Raw genomic sequence first — 12,058 nt, 5'->3', positions numbered from 1 at the left:
GAAAGGCCTCTTACAGGGCCCTCCCTGCTGCTGTGCAGTGCAAGCTAACCGCCCTTGGGTTCTCGGTGCAGAGATCTCTAGTAACTGCTCCTTATCTTCCGTTTGGTTTAGCTGAAGGCAGGTACCTGACTCACAGAGTTCTTCTGGCACCTGCAGAAAGCTACCAGGAGACACAAATGGCTGAGCTTGAAGCATGGACTTGATGCCGTCCCCTTTCCACCAGCTGTCTCCATGAAGAGGAGCGAGGATGGCGTCAGGAAGCAGCAGAGCAGAGGCTGAGGAGCTCAGATGTGTGGGCCTTGCTGACAGCCTGCTCTGACCCGCCGTGGGCGCTCTGCAGCATGATCAGGATCAGGAGGAAGAAGCTGTGGGCGTCCTGCTTCTGCTTCACAGCTGCCCTTTTCCTCGTGGCGACGCTCCAGGTACTGGGATGAGGGGGGAGAGGGCTGCCTGGTGCGTGTGCTCAAGGCCGTGGGTTTGAACTCACGAGGCAGGAAAGCAAGGCCAGACCTGTTTCATTTTGGGGTGACTGATAGCCAAGGAAAATCTGAGCACATCAATACATGGTCGTGGCAACTCTGTCCAGCAGTTGTGGTTCAGTGGCTGTTCTTGGCATAGGGAGGCCCAGCAACTGGTCAATAAAATAGTGTCTGAGAAAAGAATCAACGTGGAGGCATATTGATTATGGCTGGGGCAGGCCGCACCAGCCTTTAAGTAGAAGAGGCAGGTTTTAGACAAACTGAATCAGCCTTGACCTGTAGTCATGGGAGTTTTGGGGACTTTAGTCATGAGAAGGCCAGGATCTATGCCAGAGAAGTCTTTGCATTTGGGCTGGGCCTGTAACTGAGGTCTTGATTCAGACCAGTAACTCAGATAAGTAAGAATGGAGCCTTCAGGAAGAGCTTCAGTGACAGGGGCTGCATGATCTCCATGCCTCCTCCAGGCTGGAATCAGCTATTTGGGACAGTCACTGTCTCACCTCAAAGGTCTATGTTGGTTCTGCTCGTTGGAACAGAGTATCCCATGGTGGTGTGGCTGTTCCAGCCTGGGGACAACACTGGTTGGTCTTTTGGAGCTTTACTGGGAGGGCTCGTGACTCCACAGTGACTCCACAGCTCAGTTTTGAGTCTGGTTAGAGCTGCCCTGTGTATGTCAGGGTTTATGTCTGAGAGCATTCACTGCACAGTGGATTGTCCAGGGTCATCCTGATGCTTTTCACTGGAGGGGCCTCATGTTCCTGTGCTCGTCCCCGCGAGCTGTGCATATTCGGGGGATGTTTCAGTCCCCAGGAGGAGAGAGAGAGCTACCCGGTTTTCTGCACAGAGACTCCTCAAATTCTGCCAGGGCAAAATTTGCATGCAGAAAGGGAATACATGGCTGGAGAACCTGCGACATGTGATATTTCTAGACCAGTTTGAACTATATTACTATATCTATACCTTTCTGAGCTGTTGGACATATGATTCTTTCCCGCAGCCAGTAGCCTGTCTGCTTGCCAGTGTGGGAGTACTTTCTGCTTTGTTTTGTACAGCTGTGCTCTGCAGAGCCTCCTGTGTGTGCTGCAGTATCCTGTGTTTCACAGAGGCTGCTTAGTCTACTGACAATCACTGTATTTTACTGCACAGTAAGACAAAATGACACAGCAAACAGCAAAACGAATACAAGTAATAAAGCTATCAAGGAAGATAAATGTTTCTAACCGACTTAGTACAAACAACACTCTCCCACTTTCCAATAGCCTCCTTCACAGCCATCCAAAGGGTCAGAGTGCTGTGAGCCAAGGCTGACTGGTGGGTCATGCTTGCCCCTGTCGTTCCTGGAGCTGTTTGTGGGATGGCATTAGGTGCTGCCCATGAAGATGCACATACAAAGTACTGTTTGCACAGTAACAGGAGGGTTTTAGCCCCACTAAAGCAGTGGCTGTGTATCCTCCAGTAACACTTACTTGTAGCATTTCTGCTGCTTCGTTTACCCCCTCTCAACTGATTTCTCTGCCCAATGACACTTTTATTAATGCTGCTACTTCTAGAGAAGAGTGGTGGTTCCATGGGCACCACAGCTCCTGAGGACTCCTGATTTTTGTGGACTTTTGTCTTCTGGATGATGGTGGCAGCGTTAGAGGCTTCTCCCATGAGTATGGAGTTTTTAAGGTTCCTCACTGGATTTCTGATCTGCAAGTTACAGCTCTCAGTAGACTTTCTCCTCTGCAGATGTTGCGCGGATTTGTCTCCTCTAACTGTCTGAGAAGCTGTAGGAACATGACTGTCTTTAAGATCCATCTGTATTTGATATATTCAGCCACATAAAGGTGGGGTGGGCACAGATGGCTACACCATTGGCTTGTTGCTTGTTTGCAACCTATTTCCAGAAGGAGTTTGGCTACTGAAGGGCTGTACTCTTTTTTTGTAATTTTCCATGGAGAAAGTAAAAGTTATAGTGTTAAATTTTGTGTGTGCCTCTATACAGAAATACATTTCCTGCCTCCTCCACACAAATTCAAATTAAAGCCCTCCCTATTCTGCTGTAATGTCACCTGGACGGCTGCTGCAGTCAGTGAAATGCATCCACTTCTTAGTTACACCGTGTGATATATGTATGTTCCTTTTCCTGAAGGTGATCACTGAACTGGGCAATTCAGAGAGGAAGACTGCAGTACAAGGTGGCCTTTTAAAGCCTGAGCAGAGACCTGCTTTTCAGTTTAAGAAGCAAGAACTTCATGGCAACTTCAAGACGGAGACTGAGAAAGGGACTGATGGAAATCACTACCCCATCCTGCTCTGGTGGTCTCCCCTGACTGGAGAGACAGGGAGATTGGGTCAGTGTGGAGAGGATGTTTGCTTCTTTACTATCAACAGGACCTACCAGCACCATCAGATGACAAGAGCATTTCTGTTCTATGGTAAGGAGATGGTTCTTTTGGAAGGTGTGAGTTTACAGACTAAATACTGTGGGTAGGAATAACCAAGGAACAGAAAACATGCCTAGTTCAAGTTGTTAAGCTTTTCCTGGTGTTGAATACCATCCACACAGATCTAGAGATGCATATTTAGTACAGTGGAGCTCTGCAAAGTGACCGTGCATATCTGAGGGGTGACTCTTGCCTTGTCTCATGCTGTTTTCTAGTCACATGTGCTCCCTGCTTATGAGAGAAAAGATCATTTCCTTAGCTGCCAAGTCCTGCAAAGACAGTCTGAGATCAAGCCAGCTTTTCCCAGTCCTCTGGCTTCCCAGCCCTTGGAGAGGCTCTGCAAGGGCTTTGTTACACTAGCGCGAGTCTTTTGTTTTACTATGATGCCCTTGCTGGTAGCTGTGCAGCGCCCCAGCCTTCCCTGCCAAGAGATTGCCAGCAGACTGTAAATGGAACTTACTAAAAGGAATCTATTGATTCTGCACAGAGAATAGCAGTTAGTGCAACTTTCTGAGCTGTGCTGGCTGCACTGTGTAAGAAATTCTCTGTTGCTTGCACTGTAAAGTGAGTCTACAAAACTCACAAGATACATCTTTTAAAAGTAGGCTTTAACTTTTTTCATTTTGAATTTTTTCCCCCCCCAGGGAGTTACTTTTCAGAGAAAAACTGAATTTTAGGCGGAAGAATAAAGAAAAATGTGTTTCTGTGTGGTAGGTTCAGCTCCTTTGTCTGGAAATGAAACAAAACAAAACAAAACAGTTCTGATCTTCATTCACTAAGGCTAGATACAAGTGAATTGGAAATACAGGGGAAAAAAAAAGACTTTGATGTAGTTGCTAACTGTGAATGAAAAACTTCTCATCGCTTGTCTTGCAGAGCTCCAAGTAGGTCACTGTTGTCTGTTGGTAGCACATTGGTCAAATCTGAAAGAGAAGGAAGAACCGCAAGGGAATGGGAAGCTGAACCAGTTAAAGACAGGGAAAGTTAGGTTCACATCACATGAAAGCTATTAAGACTGATACTTCTACTCTGGTACATTACTCTGGTAGTAATTCTGTTTATCTGCTCTAGCCTTAGCACAACAGTTACCGTTCATTTTTAGCAGCCCTGTGGACATGATTTACTTACGTACTTTTGAAGGTCTATTCATATTTGACTCTCACAGTATTTTTTTTTCCTAATCATGCTGATTTGGAATTAAATATAAAGAGAAGTGTTAAAATATGAAAAAAAATATTTTGAAACCATAAAACATGATCACATAGGGTCAGAACTGGGCCTGGTGCTGTTCAACTTGTTCATCAATGATTGGACAAGGGCACAGAGGGCACCCTCAGCAAGTTTGCAGGTGACACCAAACTGGCAGGAGCCCTCCCGAGGGCTGCGCTGCCATTCAGAGGGACCTGGACAGGATGCAGAGTTGGGCAGAGAGGAACCTCATGAGGTTCAACAAGGACAAGTGCAGGGTCCTGCACCTGGGAAGGAATAACACCAGGCACCAGTACAGATTAGGGGTTGACCTGCTGGAAAGCAGCTCCACGGAGAGGGATTTGGGAGTCCTGGTTGACAACAGGTTAACCATGAGGCATTGATGTGCCCTCGTGGCCAAGAAGGCCGATGGGATCCTGGCTGCATCAGGAGGAGCGTTGCCAGCAGGTCGAGGGAGGGGATCCTGCCCCTCTGCTCAGCTCTGGTGAGGCCGCACCTGGAGTATTGGGTGCAGTTCTGGGCTCCCCAGTACAAGAAGGACATGGAGCTTCCAGAGAGTATCCAGCGTAGAGCCACCAAGGTGTTTAAGGGACTGGAGCATTTGTCATGTGAGGAAAGACTAAGTGAGCTGGGCCTGTTTAGTTCGGAGAAAAGAAGGCTGAGAGGAGATCTGATCAACATGGTCAAGTGCCTGAGGGGTGATCGTAGGGAGGATGGGGCCAGGCTATTCTCCATGATGGCTGGTGACAGGACAAGGGGCAAGGGGTGACACAGTGTCTAGTGACACAGAGTGGCTGTGGAGTCTCCTTCTCTGGAGATCTTCCAAACCCGCCTGGATGCCACCCTGTGCCACGTGCTCTGGGTGTCCCTGCTGGAGCAGGGGTTGGACTAGATGATCTCTAGAGGTCCCTGCCAACCTCAACCATTCTGTGATTCTGTGATAATGCTAAGAAATTCAGTCACAAAGCTAATAGTGATACTGAAAGCAAAAATAATATTGCATCAAGATGAAAAACCTTACAAACACACACTTACAAACCTTACCCACACACTAGCTTAGGAAATACAGGAAGCAAGGCTTGCAAATGTCCTAACCTCACCCACAACATATGCACACACTATACCCTTGGTGTACTTTGCAGTAGGGCTGCAAGTAGGTACAGTTTTCTGTTCCAGAATTCCCCTTTCCAGCAGCCTGGTGAGTGAAAACCTGAACATTTGCGTCCTCATGCTGAGGCTGGAGCAGGGCACAGTTTCACCTTCCAAAAAACATGCTTCCATTTTCACATAATATTTTGCCAGTGAACTCATCACGGATGAAAGGTCCAAAACTTGAAAAGAATATCAGGCAAAGAAAAGGGGCATGCAGGTGTTCTCCAGCAGATGTGGTATGCTAGAAACCCCTGCTTTCCAGCAGCTTGTCTCTGTTGATTGCCTGAGAAGCCCAAAGGTGTGGGTGATGACTTTGTCAAATGCCACCTCTCCTGTTTGGAAGCCATTTTCTAGTCTTTTCAGACTACTTTGGAGAGTTTCCGAATTTTACTTTTTCAAAGCAACATACATTACACAGTTTTGTATGTAGCATGAAATAACAAACTCTGTTGCTTCTGAGGGTCTTCTGAGGGAAGGAGCCGGTGCCTTTTTTGTGCAAGGGAGCTGAGTCCTTACAGCATGAATCCTGAAGGAAAGACCTGTAGAGATGCAGAACTGATCCTGACAGCATCTGTCATTCTCTGCTGCACTTTGCCATATATCCGAGATGTCTTAATTAATAGTTTTGAAATTGAAATTGCTCACGCTTATAATCTTTTGTGCTGCTTTGTCCCCTCATAAAGTTATTAATTTCCATCATCTTGCAGGGTACGTAACATGCTGTTATTATCTTCCCTTTAATCCTTAAAAGCCTTTGTCTTCTTGCAGGGCTGAGATTAAGAGTCATATTAGAATCAATCACTTTGATATGCTTTTATCTATAACGCATTTTTCTGCAAGCTTCTCCTTGCCTAATTCTCTTCTTGCTTGGTAAGTTTTATGTGTTACACTTTTATCTCTCTCTCATCCCTTTCTTTGTCTTGTGCTTTTTTTGTGCATTTTCCTTCCCAGTCTCCACCTTCTTGGCCTCTTCATCCCTTTGCCTCATGGAAGGAACAACCATGCAAGAGACCTGAAGAGCTATGGCTTCAGTCCACAGTATTTCATTATTGTCTGTGTGTACTGCTGCTTTTCCTAGCATCACTTGGAACAAAACGTTCTCAAAATCAAATAGGCCTTACAAGTTGTTCTGCTGAAAATCAAATTCACTTTTACATTGCATCACCTTCTCCCATCACTACCACACATCAGAAACAGAGGAAGCAAATAATATTTTTCAGCAGCTGGTGTGCTGAAAGAACATTGTCCTTCTCAATGCTGAGACTCAGGTGACTTTGGGACCATTCTTTGGTGGCAAAAGAAAATATCAAATATTTGGTGACTTTAGTGCATTTATTGCCTCCACCTGATGCTCATGAAGGATGTTACTTTGTAAGAGGGTTTTATGTTATTGCCTCCTAGTATCTGCACTGCAGTAGTGAAGTCTTCTGTTTCTTGTAAGGTCACCTTTGGAGTCAGCTTGGAGTCAGCTTGGAGTCAGCTTGGAGCCACAGAAATTAAGTAGGCATGTTTTTCCTTCTTTATTTATTAGGTTTTTTTTTGTGTGATAAAAATTCTGCAAGATGATTTGTCAGCTTTCTCTTTTTTTTGATCAAGGGGTTGAGGTTAAGGGTAGAAAAGGACACCAGAAGCTATATGAGTGTGACTGGGATGATAGAACAGTTTGTCCCTAGAGACTGGCTTTGTGATCTTTTCTAAAGTTGGTCAAACCAGCTCTTCAGTGCCTGTCTTGTTTATGAACCTATCTTGCTTAACAAAAGTGACTAAAAGTTTCATATATTCAGTTGCTGACACTTTAGTCAAGGCCACTTATTGGCGTGGTCCTAAGACACTGAAGAATTGTCTTGACAGAGATTTATTAGCTTTACATTTCATCTGCAGTCAGGCTAGTCAGATGAGTATGGCCAGCTGTACCAAAGGGAAAAGATCAGATTTGTGAGTGAGTATTTTGAGTTACGGACAGATCACCTTTTCAGAAAAATCTTCTAGATTTGACCTAAAGACTCTACCAAAGTCTTTTTTCCTGTATTCTCCCACAGTATTCTGCTTTTTAGAGTTCAGTCATGGTTCTACTTTTGGCTTTGAGGAGTCATCTTCTGCCAGAAACATTTCCTGCATGTTCTGTATTGGCAGCTGTGATGCATCATCTCTTAATTCCCCCTTTAATGAACTACAAATATTGGCTTCGGAAGTCACCATAGTACCATGTCTTTTCAAGACTTCAAGTCATTCTTGTATTTTTTTCTCCTTAAGCCTGCTCAACATTTTAGTATTCTTTGGATTATTTTGCTACCAGAAGCAAATTCAGCCCTGCACTAACCATTCTGCATTCATGGACAGAGGCAATAGCATCTGCTGTCTTATTTACATAACCAGATTATTGAGCATCTTATTAGTCTCATTTTCAGTATATTAAAATATTAAATTGGTAGTGAACTTTTGATGTATGAGGCCTTAAAACTAATATGACCTGAAAGTAAACTGTTTCTAGTGTTAATTGCTGATCCCACGTCTCCAGATTTTGCTGCTGCCAAACATTTTATCCATTATACCTGTCTTCTGTCTACACATGAATTACTCTTTGTGTTATGTGTTTATAATGTCATAAATGCATTGATTATGAGGCTGATATTAAATCAAAACTGTCTTTTTGATAGACAGGGTTGACCAGCTAAGTGCTTTTTTAAATGTTCTACAACAGTTCATGATAACACCACATCTGGTAAAATACAAAGTGGTTGCCTCCTATTTTGGGTCATGCAAAGTCTAAAACACTATTATCCTACTAATTCAGTGAATATATAAAGAAACAATCAAGATACTTTTATCTGGAGTGTGTATAACTGTATTACATAAGCTTTTTATGTAAAGACAATGGGATAAAAGGCAAAACCTGCTTAATTATGAGTTAAAGACTGTGTTTTGACCCAGAGCATTTTGCAGGGATCTTCAAAGGACTTTTGTGTCAATAAACTTTAGCCTGACATCTTAATATAAGGGCAGACTAAACACTGCTTGTTTTTGTTAGGTACTGACTTCAGTGTAGGCAGCCTGCCCCTCCCTCGTAAAGGCCATCACGACTGGGCCCTTTTCCATGAAGAGTCACCGAAAAACAACTACAAGCTCTTCCATGAACCAGCCATCACCTTATTCAACCACACTGCAACGTTCAGCCGTCATTCGCACCTACCACTGACCACTCAGTACCTTGAGGGTATCGAGGTTCTGAAGTCCTTGAGGCACATGGTCCCTCTGCAGAAGAAGAACAGCTTGAGGAAGAGGCTTGCACCGCTTGTGTATGTGCAGTCTGACTGCAACCCTCCTTCTGACCGGGACAGCTATGTGCGTGAGCTGATGTGCCACATCGAAGTAGACTCTTATGGGGAATGCCTGCATAACAGGGACCTTCCTCAGCCTCTCAGAAATCCGACTGCCATGGATGATGGGAACTTCTATAAAATACTAGCACAGTACAAGTTCATTCTTGCCTTTGAAAATGCTGTTTGTGATGATTACATCACTGAAAAGCTTTGGCGGCCACTGAAACTGGGGGTAGTACCAGTGTACTATGGCTCTCCCAGCATTGTGGACTGGCTTCCTAGTAACAAGAGTGCAATCCTGGTATCTAGATTTTCACACCCTCGGGAGCTGGCCCACTACATCAAGAGACTGGATATGAACGACCGAGAGTATGAGGCTTACCTTGAATGGAAACTGAAAGGGGACATTTCCAACCCCAGGCTGCTTACAGCAATGAAGGAACGCAAGTGGGGAGTGCAGGATATCACCCAGGACAATTACATTGACACCTTTGAGTGCATGGTGTGTAACAGAGTATGGGAAAACATCAGGAGGGAAGAAAAGGTACTTGTAACTTTGTCCTTTTGCGTTAGGGAGGTTTTAGAAGGATGGTAGGTTCAGATGTACCTTGGGAAATTTGAGTACCAGAGTTCTGGGCAGCCTGCAACAACTGGTGTTGCGGTGTTGTTGCTTGTGCATCCTCATGCCAAAACGTGTTGGCAGAAGACCGTGCTTGGCCAGGACATGTGTTCCTGATATGGCCATGTTGCTGGAGCTCTTCCATGTGACAGTTTTGCTGGTGGCCATCGCAGCAGAATGCTTGAACTATTTGGGGGTGAGGGGTGGCTGACTTAGCGGCTAACTTCAGATGACCATCCTTGAAGATGGCCAAGCATTCAAACAGATTGTCTACAGAGGTTGTGGGATCTCCATCCTTGGAGATATTCAAAGGATATGATCCTGAGTGACCAGCTCGGATTAGACATGTTTGGAGCAGGGTGTTGGACCAGATGATTTCTGTAAGTCCATCCTAGTCTAAATACTCTTTGACTCTCTATGTATGTATGTATGTATGTATGTATGTATGTGCAGGCAAACCTGTATCAACAAGATGCCATTGCCTGTGGTCACATTTGTTGACTAAACATCGATGTCTAAGCTAAAGATGAGCAGTTGTGAGAAGAGCTGGACCTGTTTCTCCAGGTCTAAGTCTTCTGGATGTTATCCTGGTAGAGACCATCTGAGATCCACTCTCTTACAAGGATGCCCAGCACCCAGCAGTCTTGCAAGGATGTCAGCAAAGACCCTGGAAAACCATTTTGAAAGCTCCAAGAGCTATTCATTTCCAGAGTTTGCTACCTGAGTGGATTTTACTGGTATACACATTGGAATCAGACTGAAACAACACACTCTACACACACTTCTGGTCTTGTGGCCACTCATTTTAATTACCATATTCCTTAAAGTTTTCCAGGTTTAGCTACCAAGAATCTGCAGCCATTTTTTAAAGCTCTCCATTAGATCAGTTATCAATGTGGATCAAAATAATTGTTGTGTACTGGAACTGACCAATGGTTATAGTATCCTACTGGTGTCTTTCACCATTAGCTCAAATTATTGCAGGAGGCAATTTGACCAGTATGTTAAATGGTAGAAGAGAGGCCAAGAAAGTATTTGAAGTTATTGAGTTAGAAGGGGAGGGCAATCCACAGGGACATGGCTGGAGCCTGTGATGGGAAGATAAATGTCGATGAGGTTGCTTGATATGTTGCTAACATAGCCTCTCTTTGAGCGTTCCTAATAACTTCTTTCCTACTTTTTCTTTTTTCTTTTTCTTGTTTTTTTTTTTTCTTGTTTTCTCTCCATTGCAGGGATGGCTGCCACAGACCTGGAATGCTCAGGTTAATCACCTCAGTTGCCCCAAACCTGAAACCTTCTGGTTCTCATCTTCAAACACAGGCCAGCCTTCCCTCCGAGAGATGTGGATCCCCAGCTTCGAGCAATCCAAGAAGGAAGCCCGAGCACTGAGACTGCTGGTGGAAAGGAACACAAATTTTACAGCTGAGGAATTTTGGATGCTTGTATTCAGAGAATAAACACAACAACCAGTAAAACTGAGTGCGCTCCTCAGGAGCGTCTATTTAACTTTCTTTTGGAGGTGGCCTTATTGTAGGTATGACTTGTAACCGTAAGAAGTCGACCGCTTGTCCTGCAAGACTAAATTTAGCAGGCTCAGAGTATTTAGTACTCAGAGTATTACTAAACAGACAAATTGCTCCACTGTGTTATATTTTGACATATAAAGTTTTATTAATTGCCATAGATCAGATATTTGAGCATTAAGGCACCAGTCATTGAGTTCTACAGCTCAGTTCTAAGCACACATCTAGTCCCTCTGAACCAAAGGTACCTGCTTCCATCTTTAGATACATACCTACACTTCCAATCACAATTCCTTCATTCCTGAATTGATATCCACTGGCTGGAGCGGGGCTGACACAGTCGCACTGGCACAACTTCTGTGCTGCCTTTGAGAGGGAATATTGGGACGGTGTCCCTCACTAGCTGTTTATTATCAATTTCTCCAGCATCAGCAGATTCAGCAGGGACTTGGCGGGTTATGCGTCCTGACACAGAGTGCCAATGTGAAGTAAGTGCATTAGCGCTTGGCGCAAAGAAGCACCATCTGTTAGTGTCCAGGGACAGATTGATTGAAAACGTGCTGGCTAAGATTTACCCACCGTCTTCTGCTAAAAATAAGGAGAGTACATGAATATGTCCCCTATCCAGAAATAGGCCTGGCTTCCATCTGACTTATCTTCTGGCCTCTCTGATGAAGAACTAGCATTTGCGTCTCAGAAACATGGAATTATGTGCTGAAGGAGCGTGGATAAAACTAAGGGCCTGTTGCTTTTGAAGAACCTTCACAAAACCGAGCAAAAGATAGGTCAGTAGCCTACATGGACACTCCCAGTTTTACTTTATTTGATGAAGAAAAAGTGGACAAGCTTGGGCACCACTTGCCAAAGTCTTGCAATATCTTTGCTATTTAGGCTGCAGGAGTTTTCTCCAGAGCTCTTCCAGCTTCTGTCCATGGAGGAGTCCATGACTGTGCAGTGGCATTGCCTGTGTGAAGGATTTTGGTGGTAGGAAGAGTCAGTCGTACGATAAGACTGGTGAATGCAACTGCTAAGTTCTTGGCACCCCTGGAAAGGCAGCTTTCCACCTAGCTGGTAACTTCTTATCTCTCGTATCAGGCTGTTTTAAGATGGCTGCGTAACACTCAGCTATTTTATGAACAGGGGAAGGGCATGAATAGTGTTTAGCCAGGAAATTTGCTTATGTTGCACTCCAAATAGCTGGTGAATTCTTAGCTGCTTTTAAATCCAGCCTGTGAAAGAGCATTTTTGTCACCATGAGCCATATAGCATTGGTCTTTGTACGAGCATATACTCAGCTTCGAGCAGACAAAATAACCCTATGGAAATT

The 12,058-nt window shown here is 44.5% G+C and overlaps 1 protein-coding gene across 1 annotated transcript; it reads left to right on the top strand.

The window, feature by feature from the left end:
• The first annotated feature begins 272 nt into the window (after positions 1-272).
• On the top strand, positions 273-10,697 carry POFUT3 (protein O-fucosyltransferase 3). Its single transcript, XM_010219954.2, has 4 exons — positions 273-422; positions 2,614-2,899; positions 8,298-9,133; positions 10,441-10,697. The coding sequence occupies exons 1-4, from the start codon at positions 342-344 to the stop codon at positions 10,663-10,665; spliced, it is 1,428 nt and encodes a 475-aa protein (XP_010218256.2). The 5' UTR covers positions 273-341; the 3' UTR covers positions 10,666-10,697.
• Positions 10,698-12,058: the final 1,361 nt, after the last annotated feature.

This window comes from Tinamus guttatus, unplaced genomic scaffold (genome assembly GCF_059628265.1).
Source record: "Tinamus guttatus ecotype Peru unplaced genomic scaffold, ASM5962826v1 Tinamus_guttatus_pri_ptg000099l, whole genome shotgun sequence".
In the NCBI taxonomy this organism is placed as follows: Eukaryota; Metazoa; Chordata; class Aves; order Tinamiformes; family Tinamidae; genus Tinamus; species Tinamus guttatus.
Note: the sequence above shows the minus strand (reverse complement) of the source record. Positions and strands in the feature narration are given on the sequence as shown.

Coding starts and splice junctions, on each gene's coding strand:
- POFUT3 (XM_010219954.2), top strand. CDS start 342: ATGATCAGGATCAGGAGGAAGAAGCTGTGGGCGTCCTGCTTCTGCTTC. Junction 423..2,613: donor TCCTCGTGGCGACGCTCCAG/GTACTGGGATGA, acceptor CTTTTCCTGAAG/GTGATCACTGAACTGGGCAA. Junction 9,134..10,440: donor ACATCAGGAGGGAAGAAAAG/GTACTTGTAACT, acceptor TCTCCATTGCAG/GGATGGCTGCCACAGACCTG.